This window comes from Bombina bombina, chromosome 4 (genome assembly GCF_027579735.1).
Source record: "Bombina bombina isolate aBomBom1 chromosome 4, aBomBom1.pri, whole genome shotgun sequence".
Lineage (NCBI taxonomy): Eukaryota > Metazoa > Chordata > Amphibia > Anura > Bombinatoridae > Bombina > Bombina bombina.
Window position 1 is genome coordinate 353,695,135 of NC_069502.1, and position 22,522 is coordinate 353,717,656.

The 22,522-nt window shown below is 35.6% G+C and overlaps 1 protein-coding gene across 1 annotated transcript in view; it reads right to left on the bottom strand.

The window, feature by feature from the left end:
• The window catches only part of MGAM (maltase-glucoamylase), a 300,259-nt gene that overhangs the window by 204,918 nt on the left and 72,819 nt on the right, over window positions 1-22,522 (bottom strand). The window contains exons 17-19 of the mRNA XM_053710109.1: window positions 14,809-14,925; window positions 13,971-14,125; window positions 12,036-12,120 (exon numbers count right to left, since the gene is read on the bottom strand). Of these exons, the coding sequence (XP_053566084.1) occupies window positions 12,036-12,120; window positions 13,971-14,125; window positions 14,809-14,925 (357 nt within the window). The remainder of the gene's footprint in view (window positions 1-12,035; window positions 12,121-13,970; window positions 14,126-14,808; window positions 14,926-22,522) is intronic.

The following is a 22,522-nucleotide window of genomic DNA, read 5'->3' on the forward strand; positions in this document are numbered from 1 at the left end:
AATTATGCAATACGTGTATTCGAATTCGAAAAATTCGAATTTAGATTGTAATAGTATTTCTAATGCTTTTTCTTTAAATGTAATATTCGAATTATGCAATACGTGTATTCGAATTAAAAAAATTCGAATTTAGATTGTAATAGTATTTCTAATGCTTTTTCTTTAAATGTAATATTCGAATTATGCAATATTCGAAAAAAAAAAATTGAATTTAGATTGTAATAGTATTTCTAATGCTTTTAAATGTAATATTCGAATTATGAAATATTCGAATTCGAAAAATTTGAATTTATATTCGAATTCGAAAAATTCGAATTTATATTCGAATTCGAAAAATTCGAATTTCGAATGTAGACATTCGATATAATTATAAACATTCGAATTCGAAAGTGACATTCGAAAACTGTAAATAACATTCGATTTTCGAATTTTTAAGAATATTCGTTCTTATCGACATTCAAATTTAGAATTCGAATTTCGGTAATAACATTCGTTCTACATTCGAAATTCGAAAATTTGCACATTCGCCCATCCCTAGTTATAGTATAAAGCTTGTCTTGTATTTCTTGATAATAGTATAGATTTGAACAAGCATGCATACTATGTCCCTTTAAGAAAATCAAAGAAAATATTTATCCTTATTTAGCTTTCAAAAAAGTATTGTTTTTTATTAAACATCAATGTGATCCTACACATTGATGTTTACAAATGAATGAGAAAGAGATTTGGAGATAGCCAGGGCACTTGCTAAGACAGCAGGTAGTAAGCAGTATATTATAAATTTATAACTATTGTTACCCACTATGTTTTTCTTTTTATGTAATGAATATAGAAAATGTTATTCCATGGTATTAACTGAGATACTAATTGGTTAAAAGGAATAAAGGGTTAATACAGCTAATAAATAGGTGAACCTGGCAGCTAACAATTAGTCCTGATGAGGCCCAGAAACTACTGCAGTGCATGATGGGCAAAACGTGTTGACTTCAGGCTGCATTCTGAAATGATTTTATGAAATGATCTTTTGATGTGTACCTGACCGCTGAATTTGTGTATTAAAAGCACCAAAAGCACCAATCAGGGACTGGCAATAGGTGCAAAGGATCACACTTTTCTTTAAAGAGCTGGTAAGCCGCAGTGAATGAAAGTTTGCAACTAAAAGGCATCAGCTGAAACAGAAATGGAAAAGTTTTGTTTAAAGGGCTGGTAAGCCATATTGAAAGGCATCAGCTGAAAACACACAGCAGAGTCTTGTACATATTTTGGAGGATCGTTTGTTTTATACCTTTACATCAATTTACAAATGCTATCATTAGCCAGAAGGCTCAGAGGAATGAATGTGAGCTAGCGGTGGTAAGCATAAGTGATAAAATTATTCTTATTAACCCCTATTCTGCCACTCCGGACATCGCCGCCACCTACATTATATTTATTAACCCCTAATCTGCCGCCCCCAATGCCGCCGCAACCTACCTACATGTATTAACCCCTAATCTGCCACCCCCAATGTCGCCACCACTATAATAAACATATTAACCCCTAAAGCGCCGCACTCCCGCCTCGAAAAAACACTATTTAAATATTATTAACCCCTAATCTGCCGTCCCTAACATCGCCGCCACCTACCTACATTTATTAACCCCTAATCTGCCGCCCCCAATGTCTCCGCCACTATGCTAAATGTATTAACCCCTAAACCTAAGTCTAACACTAACACCCCCTAACTTACATATAATTACAATAAATCTAAATAAATATTAATATTATTATCTAAATAATTCCTATTTAAAACTATATACTTACCTGTAAAATAAACCCTAAGCTAGCTATAACTAATAGTTACATTGTAGCTAGCTTATGGTTTATTTTTATTTTACAGGCAAGTTTGTATTTATTTTAACTAGGTAGAATAGTTACTAAATAGTTATTAACTATTTAATAACTACCTAGCTAAAATAAATAAAAAAGTACCTGTAAAATAAAACCTAACCTAAGTTACACTAACACCTAACACTAGACTACAATTATATAAATGACCTAAATTAATTACAATTAAATAAATTAAATATAATTAGCTAAAGTACAAAAAAAAACCACACTAAATTACAGAAAATAAAAAACAAATTACAGATCTTCATCCAAGCCGAGCAAAGTGGTCCTCCAGACGGGCAGAAGGCTTCATCCAGACGGCATCTTTTATCTTCATCCATCTGACGCAGATCGGCTCCATCTTCAAGACATCCGACGCGGAGCATCCTCTTCATCCGGAGTCTTCTTACTGAATGACGGTTCCTTTAAGTGACATCATCCAAGATGGCGTCCCTTAGATTCTGATTGGCTGATAGAATTCTATCAGCCAATCGGAATTAAGGTAGAACAAATACTATTGGCTGATGCAATCAGCCAATATGATTGAGCTCGCATTCTATTGGCTGATTGGAACAGCCATCTGGATGAAAACTTCTCCTGGCTTCGTTGAGGACTTCGGCCCGGTTGGATGAAGACTTCTGCCGCTTCCTTGAGGATGGATGTCCGTTCTTCAGAACAGTAAGTCGATCTGCAGTGGGTTAGTGTTAGGTTTTTTTAAGGGTGTATCGGGTGGGTTTTATTTTTAGGTTAGGGCTTTGGGCCACAAAGAGCTAAATGCCCTTTTAAGGGCAATGCCTATCCAAATGCCCTTTCAGGGTAATGGGGAGCTTAGGTTTTTTTAGTTAGCTTTTTATTTGGGGGGTTTGTTGTGTGGGTGGTGGATTTTACTGTTGGGGGGTGTTTGTATTTTTTTTTTACAGGTAAAAGAGCTGATTACTTTGGGGCAATGCCCTGCAAAAGGCCCTTTTAAGGGCTATTGATTGTTTAGTTTAGGCTAGGGTTTTTTTATTTGGGGATAATTAGTTTAAAGATCTGTAATTAGTTTTTTTTATTTCTGTAATTTAGTGTTTGTTTTTTTTGTACTTTAGCTAATTGTATTTAATTTATTTCATTGTATTTAATTTAGTTAATTTATTTAATTGTAGTGCAGTGTTAGGTGTTAGTGTAACTTAGGTTAACTTTTATTTTACAGGTACTTTTGTATTTATTTTAGCTAGGTAGTTATTAAATAGTTAATAACTATTTAATAACTATTCTACCTAGTTAAAATAAATACAAACTTGCTTGTAAAATAAAAATAAAACCTAAGCTAGATACAATGTAACTATTAGTTATATTGTAGCTAGCTTAGGGTTTATTTTATAGGTAAGTATTTAGTTTTAAATAGGAATAATTTAGTTAATGATAGTAATTTTATTTAGATTTATTTAAATTATATTTAAGTTAGGGGGTGTTAGGGTTAGACTTAGGTTTAGGGGTTAATACATTTAGAATAGTGGCGGCGACGTTGGGGGCGGCAGATTAGGGGTTTATAAGTGTAGGTAGGTTTGCAGAGACATTGGGGGTGGCAGATTAGGGGTTAATAAAAATAATGTAGGAGTCAGCAATGTTGGGGGCAGCAGATTAGGGGTTAATAAGTATAATGTAGGTGGTGGCGATGTCCGGAGCGGCATATTAGGGGTTACAAATTTTATTTTAGTGTTTGCAATGCGGGGGGCCTCAGTTTAGGGGTTAATAGGTAGTTTATGGGTGTTAGTGTACTTTGTAACCCTTTAGTTATGAGTTTTATGCTACAGCATTTTAGTATAAAACTCTTAACTACTGACTTTAAAATGCGTTACGGATCTTGGAGGTAGAGGGTGTACAGCTCACTTTTTGGCCTCCCAGGACAGACTCGTAATATCAGCGTTATGGAAGTCGCATAGAAAAAAGACTTTACAAAGTTTACGTAAGTCGTTTTGCGGTAAGGCCAAAGAAGTGTGCGGTGCCCCTAAACCTGCAAGGGCTGCTTTTTCAGCCTAACTCATAATCTAGCCGCATGTCTTGAGTGCTGAAATCCCTTGCTTAACTGATCTCTAAATCTCTTGCTTAACTGATCTTTAAAATATAAGACCAGACTCCCTTTTTGACAAATATAGTATAAATTTTAATTTGAGGGTCTACACCATACCCTATTCTTTAATAAAGAATAAAACTGAGCTTAACTGCTCTTTTTTTCTTTTGGAGGTACTTTGGCACATTTGTTGTTCTAATATCCCTAATATTTTTGGTATAAAAATTTAGGTGCCTTTAGTAAGAATACTCTCCCTTTACTTATATTAAGTTTACATATACAGTATATATATATATATATATATATATACATATACATATGAATATTGCATAAATATTATTTTACGTTTTCATCTACTTAACGACAAAGGGCTCCAATGCACTTATATACATGTATATATATATATATATATATATATATATATATATATATATATATATAAACAAACAATCAATCCAGCAGTGCGCTCTTTCCTCCCTCACCGCATAAGGCAGTACTTCCGGGTTACGGCACACAGGAGAATGGGGATGACGTCAAGCCACAGAAGCCGGCAAAGGGACCACAGCGCATCCGTCCCATACGCCAAGAAATAGGTAATCCAAATAGCAAAATAATGTCCCAGGAGCCGGCAAACGTAAAATATATCCAATCTTTATTGAAGTGATATAAAAACAGCAAACGGTTCAGTCCGTCAATCCAACAGCACAAACTGACCAGATTAAAATACACAACAAAAGGGAGAGAAGCTGCGCTCCTCATGCAGCAGACATGTTTCGTGCTTGCCAAGCACTTGTTCACTGCTTAAAGGAGCAGCAGCTGCCTTCCACTTAAATAGGCTACAGCTGTGAATATATTTAAAGATACATCTCATATATTAATATTCAAATATTTAGAAATAGTTATCTCCCTCATGCAGTGTATATAACTTATTTAAATGTAAAAGCACTCATTCCTACATAGTACAGGAAAACATACAAATTGATAAACATTTCATAGTAGTTAGAATTGCAGTTATATAATAATTTATAGAATGCTATAATGTTAAAAAGATTTGATTCATGAAATAGCAAAATTCATAGATTATAACTAGTATTCTAATTCAATTCAAACAAATAACACTTTAGAAAGTTTATCAGGTCAATAGAGAAAGAAAGAAATTTTCATATATGTACAATTCCCTAGACACATAAATCTATATCCCTCCTTAGGTTTGACATGCAGAGGTTGTTCAAAACAGTACGTGGGGAGGTCTAAAAGACCCCTGAAAGAACGATTCCTTGAACATGTGCGTTCTATAGAGGATCCGGATTCTGACACCCCCATTGCAAGACATTTTAAAACATTCCACAACTCTGATGCGTCTCTTTTATCCTTGCAGGGTATAGACCATGTTCCACGGTGGAGAAGAGGTGGCAATAGACAAAATAAACTTAATTTAAGAGAGGTATATTGGATATTTACTCTAAATACGTCTATGCCCCATGGTCTAAACCTAAGGAGGGATATAGATTTATGTGTCTAGGGAATTGTACATATATGAAAATTTCTTTCTTTCTCTATTGACCTGATAAACTTTCTATACTGTTATTTGTTTTAATTGAATTAGAATACTAGTTATAATCTATGAATTTTGCTATTTCATGAATCAAATCTTTTTAACATTATAGCATTCTATAAATTATTATATAACTGCAATTCTAACTACTATGAAATGTTTATCAATTTGTATGTTTTCCTGTACTATGTAGGGATGAGTGCTTTTACATTTAAATAAGTTATATACACTGCATGAGGGAGATAACTATTTCTAAATATTTGAATATTAATATATGAGATGTATCTTTAAATATATTCACAGCTGTAGCCTATTTAAGTGGAAGGCAGCTGCTGCTCCTTTAAGCAGTGAACAAGTGCTTGGCAAGCACAAAACATGTCTGCTGCATGAGGAGCGCAGCTTCTCTCCCCTTTGTTGTGTATTTTAATCTGGTCAGTTTGTGCTGTTGGATTGACGGACTGAACCGTTTGCTGTTTTTATATAACTTCAATAAAGATTGGATATATTTTACGTTTGCCGGCTCCTGGGACATTATTTTGCTATTTTTATATATATATATATATATATATATATATATATATATATATATATATATATATATATATATACAGGGAGTGCAGAATTATTAGGCAAATGAGTATTTTGACCACATCATCCTCTTTATGCATGTTGTCTTACTCCAAGCTGTATAGGCTCGAAAGCCTACTACCAATTAAGCATATTAGGTGATGTGCATCTCTGTAATGAGAAGGGGTGTGGTCTAATGACATCAACACCCTATATCAGGTGTGCATAATTATTAGGCAACTTCCTTTCCTTTGGCAAAATGGGTCAAAAGAAGGACTTGACAGGCTCAGAAAAGTCAAAAATAGTGAGATATATTGCAGAGGGATGCAGCACTCTTAAAATTGCAAAGCTTCTGAAGCGTGATCATCGAACAATCAAGCGTTTCATTCAAAATAGTCAACAGGGTCGCAAGAAGCGTGTGGAAAAACCAAGGCGCAAAATAACTGCCCATGAACTGAGAAAATTCAAGCGTGCAGCTGGCAAGATGCCACTTGCCACCAGTTTGGCCATATTTCAGAGCTGCAACATCACTGGAGTGCCCAAAAGCACAAGGTGTGCAATACTCAGAGACATGGCCAAGGTAAGAAAGGCTGAAAGACGACCACCACTGAACAAGACACACAAGCTGAAACGTCAAGACTGGGCCAAGAAATTTCTCAAGACTGATTTTTCTAAGGTTTTATGGACTGATGAAATGAGAGTGAGTCTTGATGGGCCAGATGGATGGGCCCGTGGCTGGATTGGTAAAGGGCAGAGAGCTCCAGTCCGACTCAGACGCCAGCAAGGTGGAGGTGGAGTACTGGTTTAGGCTGGTATCATCAAAGATGAGCTTGTGGGGCCTTTTCGGGTTGAGGATGGAGTCAAACTCAACTCCCAGTCCTACTGCCAGTTTCTGGAAGACACCTTCTTCAAGCAGTGGTACAGGAAGAAGTCTGCATCCTTCAAGAAAAACATGATTTTCATGCAGGACAATGCTCCATCACACGCGTCCAAGTACTCCACAGCGTGGCTGGCAAGAAAGGGTATAAAAGAAGAAAATCTAATGACATGGCCTCCTTGTTCACCTGATCTGAACCCCATTGAGAACCTGTGGTCCATCATCAAATGTGAGATTTTCAAGGAGGGAAAACAGTACACCTCTCTGAACAGTGTCTGGGAGGCTGTGGTTGCTGCTGCACGCAATGTTGATGGTGAACAGATCAAAACACTGACAGAATCCATGGATGGCAGGCTTTTGAGTGTCCTTGCAAAGAAAGGTGGCTATATTGGTCACTGATTTGTTTTTGTTTTGTTTTTGAATGTCAGAAATGTATATTTGTGAATGTTGAGATGTTATATTGGTTTCACTGGTAAAAATAAATAATTGAAATGGGTATATATTTGTTTTTTGTTAAGTTGCCTAATAATTATGCACAGTAATAGTCACCTGCACACACAGATATCCCCCTAAAATAGCTATAACTAAAAACAAACTAAAAACTACTTCCAAAACTATTCAGCTTTGATATTAATGAGTTTTTGGGTTCATTGAGAACATGGTTGTTGTTCAATAATAAAATTTATCCTCAAAAATACAACTTGCCTAATAATTCTGCACTCCCTGTATATATATATATATATATATATATATATATATATATATATGTATTTATGTGTTTATGTTTTATATATGTCTGTAAACACATATATACACGTATAAATAAATACATATGTACATATATATATTTATATATATATATATATATATCATTAAAGATGCGTATGTATGTATGTATATTTTAAAGCCCTTTGGCTGCCTTTTTTTCTCTAACTATGGACGGTGTTATTATGAGTGTAACTACATTTTGTAATGTTTGTGAAGTGTTTTGTGCTACTTTTAAATTTTAATAAACAGTTAAGCAGAGCTCTGAAGTCGCGGTAATCATTCTAGCTTAAATTGCGATTGCGCTCAAGTAATCGCGTTTAATTTCAACTTGTAATATGAGCAGTAAGCCTGATGAGCACAAACCCTCTCGAAAAAACCCTTATCTCTCATGCACAAACGTATGCGCTCCACTCTTATTCTAGCTCATAATGTTGTATACCTCATGATATGCATAAAATGCATAAATGGAAGGCATCATACTGTGGAGATGGGACAACTGCTCAGAAAAAATAATAACCTGCACTGATTACAAACAGCAACAAAACAAATAAAATCCCTATGGACAGACATTTCTACATCTCACATAAAACAAAAAGAGAGAAGGATTGTACTTCCCTTCAAAATGGAACATAGCTCATTGATTTATGAGTTAATATATCTCATAAAGACTTTGTAATTTATAGTCTGTGTGTATATTTACTAAACTAATCAGAACTGATAAAGGGTATTTAGTGCTATGAAAGACTGTAAATACTTTGTCTCTTAGTTAGCTAATAAAACATTATTACCCCTATATATCACTTATTTATTAATATGGTAATTTATGATTTCATCTGTTTTCCGTGGTCATTTTTATTAATCAGAAGAGTGCTCAGTTTTCATAGTTATCCCATCCATCCACAAATCCAATTGGGGAGCGAATCATGTAACAGGAGAGTTACCAACTGAGTAGCTTTATTAGAGATCTTATTTAAGAGGGGTGTCATACTTGCCCCCCTATGCTTGTACTATTCAACAAGATATTGATTATTAACAGCTGGTATGATTCTTACATGATGATGTAAATGCTTAAAGTTTATCCTGCTATTTAAATGTTTTTTTTTCACTGGTTAGCACATAACAGTGGACATAATTATCAAAATCACTAACAGGTAGATTACAAGTTATGTGCGATAGAGGGTATTTAACAAACGCAAAAAAAAAATATTTCACCCTCCATAACACTGCCATTACAAGTTTTCAAACAGCCGGCTTGTGCGTGCGATATGGTTGTGCTGAGCTCCATACCGCACAAAAATGTTTTGATGTGCTCGTGCACACTTTCCCAATAGACATCAATGGGGAGAGCATGTTAGAAAAAAAACTAACACCTTTGAAAGCAGAATGAAAAGCTCTGTAACACAGCCTCATTAATGTCTATGGGGAAAAAAAGATAACTTTAAACCTAACACCCTAACATAAAAACCATGTCTAAACCCCTAATCTGCCGCCCCCGACATCGCCGACACCTACATAATTTTATTAACCCCTAATCTGCCGCTCCCGACATCGCTGCCACTATGAAATATCATTAACCTCTATTCCACCGCTCCCCAACACCACTGGTACTATAATAAACCTATTAACCCCTAAATCGCAAGCCCCCCACAATGAAATATACTAAATTAAACTATTAACCCCTAAAACGAAAGCCCCCACATCGCAATAACCTAATTTAAACTAATAATCCCTAAACCTAATGCCCCCCTTACTTTATTTTAAAATTACAATTTCCCTATATTAAATTAAATTAAAACTTACCTGTCAAATTAAAAAAACTAAGTTTAAACTAACAAACTAATATAACTATTAAACTAAAATTAAACTAACTACCAATTAAAGAAAACTAAAACACACATTAAAATATCTACTACTATAAAAATTACAAAGTATCTAATTACAAAAAATAAAAAATACTAAATTACAAAAAATAACAAACGAAAATATCAAAAATAAAAAATAATTACACCTAATCTAATAGCCCTATAAAAATAAAAAAAGCCCACCCAAAAAAAACCTCTAGCCTACAATAAACGAACCCTTAAAATGACCTTTTGTGGGGCATTGCCCCAAAGAAATTAGCTCTTTTACCTGTAAAAAAAAAGCACAAAGACCCCCCAACAGTAAAACCCACCTCCCAACACACCCCCAAAATAATAAATCTAACTCTAACAAAAACCGATGCTACCCATTGCCCTGAAAATGGCATTCGTAGGTCATTGCCCTTAAAAGGGCATTCAGCTCTTTTACTTGCCCTGAAAAGGGCATTCAGCTCTTTTAAGAAAAGCCCAAACCCTAAACTAAAAAAACCATACTAACCCCCGAAGATCCACTTACATTTCCTGAAGTCCGGACATCTAGGTGGCGAGAGGTCTTCATCCATCCAGGTGGCGTCTTCTATCTTCATCCCGCTGGCGTGGAGCGGGTCCATCCTGAAGACATCTGTCGCTGAGCATCCTCGTCATATGTTCGCCGCCGTATACTGAATCTACAATGCAAGGTAGCCTTTTTAAAATGGAGTCCCTTGCATTCTATTGCCTTATTTAATTTTGGAAAATCAAATCAGCCAATAGGATGAGAGCTAGTGAAATCCTATTGGCTGTTCAAAACAGCCAATAGGATGAGAGCTTCTGAAATTTTATTGGTTTTTCAAATCAGCCGCGCCACTGGGATGAAGATAGAAGATGCCGCCTGGATGGATGAAGACCTCGCCGCCTGGTTCAAGACCTCTCGCCGCCTGGATGTCTGGACTTCAGGAACTGTAAATAGATCTTCGGGGGTTAGTGTTAGGATTTTTTAAACTTTTTTAGGTGTTTTTTTTTAGTTTAGGGTTTGGGCTTTTCTTAAAAGAGCTGAATGCCCTTTTCAGTGCAAGCAAAATAGCTGAATGCCCTTTTAAGGGCAGTGCCCATATAAATGCCCTTTTCAGGGCAATGGGTAGCTTAGGTTTTTGTTAGAGTCAGGTTTATTATTTTGAGGGGTTGGTTGGGTGGTGGGTTTTACTGTTGGGGGTCTTTGTTGTTTTTTTACAGGTAAAAGAGCTGATTTCTTTGGGGCAATGCCCCACAAAAGGCCCTTTTAAGGGCTATTGGTAGTTTATTTTGAGTGGGCTTTTTAATTTTTATAAGGCTATTAGATTAGGTGTAATTCTTTTTTATTTTTGATAATTCCGTTTGTTATTTTTCGTAATTTAATTTTTGTTATTTTTTGTAATTTAGTATTTTTTTATTTTTTGTTATTATACTTGGTAATTTTTATAGTAGTGTTAGAATTTTTTTAATGTGTATTTTATATTTCTTTAATTGGTAGTTAGCTTAATTTTTAATAGTTATATTAGTTTAATTGTTAGTTTAAACTTAGTTTTTTTTAATTTGACAGGTAAGTTTTAATTTAATTTAAGATAGGGAAATTAAAATTTTAAAATAAAGTAAGGGGGGCATTAGGTTTAGGGGTTACTAGTTTAAATTAGGTTATTGTGATGTGGGGGCTTTTGGTTTAGGGGTTAATAGTTTAATTTAGTATATTTTGTTGTGGGGGGCTTACGATTTAGGGGTTAATAGGTTTATTATAGTGGTGGCAGTGTCGGGGAGTGGCGGAATAGGGGTTAATAACTTTAGTGTAGTGGTGGCACTGTCTGGAGCAGCTGATTAGGGGTTAATAATATTTCAATAGGGTTTGCTATGTGGGAGGGCCTCGGTTTAGGGGTTAATAGGTAGTTTATGGGTGTTAGTGTTCTTTGTAACAGTTTAGTTATGAGTTTTATGTAACAGTTTTGTTGCGTAAAACTCATAACTACTGCTCTCAGATGGCGGTACGGATCTTGTCATTATAGGGTACCGCAAAACTTGTAATGGCAGCACTTTTTCACGAGTGCCGGACTGACGTTGCGTTACAGACTAAAAGCCTTGCAGTACAACTATAACGACAAGACTCGTAATGGCTGCGTTGCTGTTTTAATGCTGAAATGACCTTTTTTTCAGTGTTAAAAGATGAACGCACAACTCATATTCTACCTGTAAAAAACATATAAAATAACATTTAACATATTCCAAGCATTAGCTAATACATTTTAATAGTATTAGTTATGTGAGGTGGGAGGAAGTCACGTATGAAGTTAATTGGTATTAGAAGTGTTTACGTAAGCCATTAGGGGTACATGCAATAGGAGGGAGAATGTTAAGCTTATTGGAAGTCTCTATAAAAAAATCTGACGTTACTATAATTTTTCATAACAATCCACTATTGTGGCTTGTAGCATAAGAATGTTTTCACATTTCTTTTTGCATGTTAAAACTTCAATTACTTACCGGATTAAGAATTGGCGTGATAAGAAGACCAGGTCCCCACAAAAACTGTTGATCTATTGCCCAAGTATCTTCTTCTAGATGGAATCTGTGTAAAGACAGGTGCAAGCCTATTATATTATACTATAAGCAGAATAAGGCAGTTAGATTTTACTGCCTGTTCACCATATTACTGACGCAATGCATGCACATGTCCTCATAAGTATATTTTAAAATGCATTTGTAAATGGCATCTAAACATATGGCTAAATGCACTAAACAACGTATAGTGCTTTTGAGTCTTTGCAGGGCAGGCTCCCACATGCAAGCCTGCTTTCTACAATGTAAGAAGCAGCGGTCTGATTGCTGCTTCTTACCCATTCCATCACCTCTGAGATCGCTGATATAAAACACCCCAAAACATGTTCATTTGCTGTGATTAACAGCCCTTGCTCTTGCACGATTGGTCATACAGTGTCCTCCACCCATTCACCATAAAGATGGATGGACAGGTTCAGGAACCTTGTCTGTCCACTCTTTAATACATGGGACCCATATTCTTTACTGAACAAGATCCTTAGTATACATTATTAAAACGTGTACAGCTAAACACTACTTGGTTTAAATGTGTAGTTAGTTTTTAGATGATGGGGTTTTTTGTTTACTTAAAATCAGCCATAAACAAAGAAGTGTATCTTATTTTTCTAATTATCTAAATGATTACACAAAAACACAATGTAACATGAAAACCAATTTGGCAAAATGTTGAAGAAATTGCAGCACATTTTCACAATCAGATTGATGCAAAACACTGATCTGCATATATTAGTCCTCATTTTAAGAATAAAAAAAATAATTTTCATATCTTCTTGTTTTCTTTAAGCCTTCTGTCCATTTCTTTGCCTTGTGTCCCTATATAATTATACTTCAACCTTCTCAAAATGTTAGAAGTTAATAAGTAATCAATGTTTTTATCTTTTAAAAACTATGAGTATTTTTTTTGACCATTTAAATTATAATTTTGCAGCTTAGTAAATACAGACATCTTTTAAGATGCCAGTTAACAATGATCTAATAAACAAACCAATAATTCCCCTAATTAATAAGTATATAGCAATCACTAATTGATTAAAAACTGTTTCAATAAAAAGGCAAAAGATGAATAAGCAATAAAATAACCCCTACCCCCTCCCCTAAAATTCTGAGCTCCTTCTCCTTTTATTAATTTGGCAGATTCTCATTTTATTATATTATTTGTAGTGAGAATCTTGAGATGGAAAACACTGGGCACAAATAAATAATTGTGGGGATTTTGAGACTTGTCTATTTTCTTTATATTTAATTCTTGTAGCAGAAATACTGTAAGTAGTAGCCTTTGTAAGTTCCTCCACTAAAAAGGAGAGCATTTTGTAAATAATAATAAAAAAATAAAAACCTATAAAATAGCCAAAGACTTGATAAAGATAATTGTAATCCACCTTAGCACATGTCTACCCAGTTCAAGCTATTACAATTTGGTAAATTAAAGGGAAACTAAACACTTTGAAATGGTAATATAAAATTAAAAACTTGTATATATATAAAAAAAAAACCTCTACAAAATACTTTCATTATTTATTTTTCCCCTTTTCCTGTAATTCCATTCCGAAATTGTGACCTTTTCAGTTACTGTTAGAAATGGAAGTGCAGAACACGGTTATATTCCACACAGCCATTGGAAGCACACTCTAGTGTCCTTTTTACAATTGTCCCAGATAAGGTAACCTAAGTTACAACATAGCAGATCCCATTATTTTATAGACATTAAAACTCTTTACACTTGTTTTGCCACTGTTTAAGCTTGCAATGAAACTTAAAAAAATAATAATTCCATGTTATTCTCAGAATAATCATTTCTTTGAATGCATCATTCTATCTAGCATTTATTTAGTTTGAGCATTCTTTTGTTTTATCACTTACTCATGAAGTAGAGGCCTAACTACTGTTTCTCCTCTTGTGTGAGCTTTGTAGAATAATGTGTATAGATAGGGTAGCAGAGTATAGCGAATATTCAAGTAGTGCTTTGATGTCTTCACCAAAAGGGAATCCGCTCCATAGAAAGCTGGATCCTGATGCTGAAAGAGATAAGATAAGGTTTGGAAAATGATCACATTTATAACATTGGCTCGAAATAGTACTGAAATGAACTTTTTTTTAACATTTCTACAAGTATACAATTCAATTTTAAACAATAGGAATTTAATGAGTGACATTGTGTACTGATTTAAAGACCCCACAAGAAACCAGGTGTTTATGACGCCAAGACATCAATATGGGTTGGTTAATCAGTTGCTCCTGTTTTATTGATCTAGTCACCTAAGGTCGAATATGCAATATAAATATCAGCAACCTCTTGTCTGTTAATGCTAGTTGAAAAATTGAGCTGTAAACCCATTCTCTATCAATTACTTAAAGCAGAAAGCAGTTCTCTCTTTTGCTGTAAAATTGTCTTAGTTGATTGCACATTTAATGAGTAAAATAGAACAGAAGATATGATCTATATGAAGAGCATAATAGTGAGATTCTCTTGCGTGGACAGATTGTAAAATCTAATAAATCACACTACATAAATGTTTAGTTTTCTATACAGTGTGGCAATGAGAACGACAATCCCTAAATACATTTTATAATTTGTCAAAATGAATTCTAAATGTAACTGATTTGCACTTGAACATTTAAATAAATGCATACATACTGTATATATTTTTTCCATCATATAATAAAATCACCAAACCACTCTGTAATGTTACATTATTACCTGATAATTCTCAGCATTATGATTTCTTGCAAATGGGTAAAAAGCTCCAACTTGCATCCACCTCCTGCAAAGTTCTTCTGAGCTATCATCAAAAAACCCACATATATCTGCACCAATCTATAAAATATAAAAAAAATTGAATTTAGTCACCTTTTTTGGTCAATTTGTATTTCTGATGTATACAAATTAAAACATGAACAATTCATTTCTAAGTTAGATTAGAGACGTTCAAACGCTTCTACCTATTTTTAAAATATTAAGTGCTAGCCACATTTGTTATAAATGCAAAAATGAATACATATTTTTTTTCATTTAGTGAATGTAGCACTTGAATACTGTATATAGTAGTTCAATATTATTTTTTAAGGTTTGAATGTCTCTTAGACATCAACGTCAGCTTATGAGAATTCATGTTAAAATGTTATATTTGGATGTTACTTTTGTGTATTCAAATGTTCAATTCATTTATAACATTTTACAGTCAGTTTTAAAGTATTATAAAAACATTTACATGATAGAACTTAAAGGGGCATTAAAGGGACATTCTGGTCAAAATTTAAAATGCACATAGATTAATGACTTCTTTGAATATAAACATATTTGCAATATATAAGTATTGGCAAAAATTCTACTAGTGAAAATTATCTCTGTTTTAGTGTTAGCATTATTCTCTGCACGTGCATGTGAAGCATAGCTAGATATTCTCAGTGCACCAGCATTTTAAATACTGCAGCTGATCTGAGCACCAAATGGGCTTGTATCATGTCAGCAATTAACATATTGAGTCATTACCAGATGCTACAAGGACCTTAGGCTCTCTGAGCAAGTGCTGTGTTTAAAATGCTGGTGCACGGTGCATACTTAAATACACTTTTGAAACAGGTATAGCTTTTATTAGAAGCATTTTTGCTAATACATGTATATCACAAAAATGCTTCTTTTCAAAACTGAAATGCATTCAGGTAGATTTAAATTTTGTCTGGAATGTCCCTTTACTAACACTTACTGCAAACTTACTTTGCCACACAATCCCTAAAGGGACCAGGACGAACCTAAGTATTCTAAATCCTGCAAATTTCCTAAACCAGCTATTTGATTTTCAGCATTTGCAGGTTAGAGAATTTGCTTATTAGCCTCCCAGGTGGTGTAAGACAAGCACAATTTTTAAACAAAAGCAAGAGACATTAATTATGTAAACTGTCTATTTTTTTAAATGTCAAAATTAAAATATTTGTTATTCCTATTGTAACATGCATTAAAATCACACTATTATTTTATTTACTTCAGCACCTACCAGATTTATCAAATAAGTGTTGCTACAGGTTTCATGGAAAAACTGTATTAATTGTATTAAAACTCCAAAAATGTTTAAAGGGACATTGTACACTAAATATTTTGTCCCTTTTATATGTTCCTAATTATCCAGTTTAGCTACTGGAGTGTATTAAATTGTTTACAAATATTTTCTTTTGCCTTTATTTTGTCATTTGAAACCTTTGCTTTTGTCTGCTGAAACTGTAACATATACTAGCATTTTTAACATTGCTATATAAGCTATATAAGTAAACAAGAGAAAAAGCACTAATGGCACTACTAGTGGTGTAGTCAGGAATCCCAAAGTAACCTAAATTTCTTTTTGTACTATTAGATTATTGTACGAGGGTTATACATTTTGGGGTGGCGGTGCTGTGTATTGGGTAGAGAAAACTTTATTGAATCAGTCCTGGACTGACGTTATGTACACTTAGGGAGCACTCACATTTCTTATAAGCTATATTAAGTATAGAGCAATGAGATTGCGCCAGAGATACGCTGTTTGAACTATAACCTTTATTTAGATGATTACAAAACGTAAAACACACACACTTAAAAACACAAATGAGTTAAAGCTGGTAAGTAAATCATGTGTTAAACGTCAGTAAGCTTAACTAGGGTGATTTTGAAAAATACGCAAATCAATACAGACCTAGGCTGTGGATTTTAAACCATGGCCTGTAAATAAATGTGGTTCTAAGCAAGTCTGCTCATTAGTGGAATACAGATGAGGGCAATAATTATATTGCTAAATGGAGGTAGAATATCTCATATCCCAGAACAGCAGAGTTAAGTAATAACCTTATTGTATTGGCTGCGAAGCTTATCTGTCTGCAATATCAAAATTAGGCTCTTTAAATGCCAACTGTTTAAATACATTCGTTATATTCACTGCTACCATTGAAGAGACACATGTAATCATTAGAATAGTATATGCTGCATTCGCTGGCTCCCTGCGTAACTGCTCTCATTGAAATACTGCTCATGAGACTAGCTTAATCCCCTCTGCTTACAAACATGGACATCTATAGATATAAAGCACTACATATTCCAACACACCTAGGTATCAGTTAACAGTGGGCACGCGCATACATTTGCAGCGTGTCCACTTAGAATATTATTATCAATGTTGGTTTGTGTTAAGTGGATTTACCAGCAGCTCATTGCACATTAAAACCTACACAGATATCCTCCTGTCCTTTGACATGTTTCGCCACTGACTGTCTTTCTCAATGGGTGAGGGCGTGACATTTCCCATGACTCTTTATGGGCCAGATGACTCAGCCTATTATGAATTTTGACCAATCCAAATGAATCTTACTTTAGCCACTCACAGTCATTACCCATTCTTGCTACATGACCCCGTATTGGATATATTTTTCCTACATAGTTGCAATTGCTTATCCTTTAATTTGCATGAATGCTTACTGTATTTATGAAGACTTATATTCTCGTTATTTATAAGATCAATATCAGTTCTACATGGGACATATTTTATTCATGAACATTATGTTAATACTAACTTTGTTTACATTTTATGTTGAAAGATGATGGACTTATATTTTAAGTATCGTGAAATTTGTGTGATGAATGTGTTCATATAGATTGTAACTTATAACAAATCCTAACTATTTTTAATAGTGGGTTCTGTGATTAAAAATAAATTTGTGTTCCTTACCAGATAATAATGTGAACATTGCAATCGTGATTTTAATAGTTAACCTAATTCATACAATAATAGGCAGTATGGGGATATTGGATCCTTATTAGTGTGAATACTCTTAATTGGTAACTTATTGTACTGTGTAGCTGTATCTTTAAGCTAATTGTGCAGTGCATCTATTATAAGCATTCCATCTTCAAACTGACTCACTATTGTGTCTGATATATATTGTGCCCAAATATGCTAAATGTCTTACTGTTATAATTATAGTGTTAACAAGTTTCTTGTAACCTGACTCTCCCTGTGCTTGTCATTATTTGTATACAGGTCTTATATTGTTTGTAGGTACTACAAACTACTTTTTTAAAATATAGGAAAACTATGTCTGATTTTTCTAAGTAGAAGAGTATCAGGTTGGGGAGATTATCAGGAAGTTTTTTATTTGAATCCTTGTCGTCTCTAGTGATACATTCTTACTTATTTATTTAATTTTAGTCTTCTTTATTTCTGATATAATGGATTTGTATTCTAAGCATTATTAGAATTTAGGATTTGAATTCAATCACTTTATGTTTATGTTGTTGTTGTGATCTATTTCTATTTATTGGGTATCATGTTTCTAAAGTTTCTAATGTGCACCATTGAGTTTCTGTGTGGTTATATTCATATACTTTCTGATTACTTAGAGATAGGAGAAATAGTTATTGTGTTCGTTTAGTCCATGGTGCTGGGCTAAATTCAGCAGGAGGATCCATCGGCTTTCATTCTGCAGTAATATTTTCTCTATATCTCCTCCTCTTATTCCCAAACTGATTTTTTGTAATCCCCAACATCATTGTAAACCATCAACTTTAGATTAATGGTACTTATAGAAATGATAAGCTACTAATGTAACTGTTTTCTTTTTTTCTAGATCTTTGGCCGCATTTTTTTTATTACTAAGATGTTCTTGCAATCTAGTTTGTAATTTACGTGAAATAATTCCTACATAGAGCTTCAGGCATTTGCACTGTAGTACATAAATAACCCCTGTTGTGTTGCAGTTTATAAATGACTGTATAGTATGTATTTTGTGAAATTTATCTTTGATTGATACTTTTTTTCCCCAGATGTTTACAGCTAATGCAAGATCCACAGGGGTATGATCCACATGGTATATTTGTTTTTTTTTATGTATTTCTCTTTTATCTCACGTAATGTCTTGGGCTTACTAGATCTTTTAGATTTTTAGTTTGTCTGTTGCTTACTTCAATCTTTGGTCCTATTAACTCAATGTTTTGAGTTAGCCAATGTTTTTGGACTATTTCAAAGACGTCTTGGCTCTGTGAGTTATATGTCAACACCAATCTTGTTTTTCCATCCTGATTGCAAGATCTTGGTTTTAATAACTCTAGCCTTTTGGTATGTTTGGCTTTTTTAATATATGTATTGCTGTATCCTCTCTGGCTAAGTCTGTTTTCTAACTCTCTTCTTCTTAATTGGTATAATTCATCTTCTGAGCAATTTCTTTTAGTTCTTAAGAACTCACCTATTGATAGGGATTTGATGGTGCTGAGTGAGTGGGCACTGGTGCTAAACAGACTTGTGTCAGTGACTGTGTCCTTTCTAAATAGGTCAGTGCCTATAGTTTCATCCTCTTTCTTAAATACTTTCAGATTAAGAAATGATATCTCAGTTTGACTTGACTCATACAGTTACTAGAATTTGTACTTAAGAAAAACTTCTTTGTATTCAATAATCAGTTTTATCTGCAAACAAGAAGGACGGCGATGGGCACAGTGTGTGCACCAACTTATGCAAATCTATTTTTGGGCTGGTGGGAGCAAAACACAATCTTCACAGATACCAATGAAGAATACACTAAACATATCCCACTCTGGCTAAGGTTGTCATGCCGCGCCTCTCTAGCTGTTGCTAGGGACACAGTGCCTACTGCTCATTGCCTAGGGGGAAGTTGGCTCCTGTCTGCGTGCATTACATTATACTTGGGCCATGAAGCCAAATGAGGTAGCAAGAGCAGTTTATCTTCAAGGACAGATGTTGGGAACCCATACCACACAGTTGCAGAGTGTGGATTCCAAACTAGAGGCTATAACCGCTCAACTCTCTGCACTAGTTGCATCAAGGAATACCACTCCTGTTGTACCACCAGTCTCTGCTCCTATTACTGCGGCTTCTTCCCCTGCTTCTGGAAGCATTCCCTGGATACCATTGCCTGACAAATATGAAGGTACTATTGATTTTAGGGGTTTTCTTATCCAGTGAAGACTGCACTTCCGTAACGATCCTCACACCTTTCAGTCTCACCAATCAAGGGTCACCTTTATCATTTCCTTACTGAAAGACAATGCCCTAGTCTGGGTCTCTCCCCTTTTTGAACAGAACGCTCCACTCCTGAATGATGCTGATGCGTTCATTTCTGCATCTTCTTCTGTGTTTGGGACTTCTGGCCGTATTTCTGCTGCAGAATATTCTCTCCTAGATCTCCGCCAGGGCAATAGAACCGTGGCACAATTCACCATCATGTTTTGCACCTTGGCACTTGAAACCACTTGGGATGGCAGTGCTCTCAAAGCAGCATTTAGGAGGGGTCTGCATGAACACATCAAAGATTAACTCACTTATTATGATATTCTTTCTTCTTTGGATGACTTTATAACACTTTGTATCAGTCTGGACTCTCGCTTCCAGGAGAGAGAAGCCGAGAGAGACAGAACGCAGAGGGTCCTTCCCTCCCGTCCTTCTATTTGTCTGGTTTCTGCAGTATCCTCTACCCCTTCAACAGCTCCAGTTACCCCAGTGGAGGAACCCATGGATTTCTCCTCCTTCAAACCCTCAGATTCTGAAAGACAGAGAAGAAGGAGACTAAGACTATGCTTTTATTGTGGTACTAACACCCACCAACTAACGAATTGTGACATTCGGCCAGGAAAAGCCAATGCTTAGAGGATAACACTGGGGTACCTCTTAGCATCATCACTTCTAAATCCCCTGACTCCTCTCGGATTCTGGTACCTGTTACCCTTAACTTCCTTCAGAATATTGTCCACACTCATTGATTCAGGGGCAGCTGGAAACTGTCTGGATCACCATTTTATGATTCAAGCTGGCTTGTCTCTTCTGCAGAAAACATATTGTCTCAAAATAACTACTCTGTATGGCACCCCCTTGGCTCAGGGTTGATCCATTTTGAGTCAGCACCCCTGACCCTGAATGTGGGAATCCTTCATACCGAACAGCTGCAGTTCATAGTGATTCATTCCCCAGCACAGCCTGTCATCCTTGGTCTTCCTTGGCTTCGTTTACACAATCCACAGTTCGACTGGACTGAAGGACAACTGGCCTCCTGGGGTACCTCCTGTTTCCACTCCTGCCTTTCTAAAGTCACTCCTCTGCTCTGCATCCCCATAGCCAGTATACAGACTCCTTCATACCTTCACTCAGTATATGCGGACTTCACAGATGTGTTTGAGAAGAAAGCAGCCGACATGCTGCCACTCCACCGTCCTTATGACTGCAAAATTGACCTCTTTCCCAGAACCCCACTTCCTAAAGGGAGGACTTATCCACTCTCCAAAGCTGAAACCAAGATTCAAGAGAACCTAGCTAAAGGTTTTATTCACCCTTTCTCCTCTCCTGCAGGGGCAGGCTTCTTTTTTGTCAGTAAGAAGGATAGTGGGCTAAGACCCTGTATTGACTACAGGGCCTTGAACAACATAACTATCAAGAATCGCTATCCCATTCCGTTGCTCACTGAAATGTTGACTCACTCCAGAATGCTTGCTTCTTCACCAAGCTGGATTTACGTGGGGCACACAATGTGATTCGTATCTTCCCAGGCCACGAATGGAAGACCCCCTTTAACACATGACCAGGGCATTATGAATACCTCGTAATGCTCTTTGGGCTTTGTAACACCCCTGCAGTCTTCCAGGCATTTGTCAACGATGTCTCTGTGACTTTCTCAATCACACTGTCATCATCTACCTGGATGACATCTTTATTTTCTCTTCCACTCTGGAGGAGCATCATAAGCACATGAGACAGGTACTTCAATGTCTCAGAGACAATTCTTTGCTAGCAAAACTAGAAAAATGTGAGTTTGACCAAGTTCAGATCCAGTTCCTTGGTTAAGTCATCTCGAAAGAAGGTTTTGCCATGGATCCTGCTAAATTCACCACATTTTTAGAATGGCCTCAAAGGAATTACAGAGATTCTTGGGGTTCTCCAATTATTACCGCAAATTTATAAAGAACTTTTCTCAAACAGTCGCTCCATTCACTAAATTGACAAACAAGGACTGTAAGCATTGGCCCCCCTGAGGCCATAAATGCCTTCTCTTGTCTAAAAAAGGCTTTCTGTTCTGCACCTGTGCTCTGCCATCCTGATCCTGACCTACAGTTCACTTTAGAGGTTGATGCCTCCAAGAAAGGGGCTGGAGCAGTTCTAACCCAAAGGGATGCTTTAACCTCCAAGTCGCACCCTGTAGCCTTTTTATCCAAATGCTTTACTCCTGCAGAGGGGAATTACGATGTGGGTAATGGTGAACTCTTAGCCATTAAGATGGCCTTGACTGAATGGAGTCATTGGTTAGAAGGCACCACCAATCCCATTCAGATTCTTACTGACCACAAGAATCTGACTTACCTAGAGACTGCTTGTCGACTCAATTCTCGACAGGCTAGGTGGGCCTTGTTCTTTTTCTGTTTTAACTTTTTGGTCTCTTATCTTCCTGGG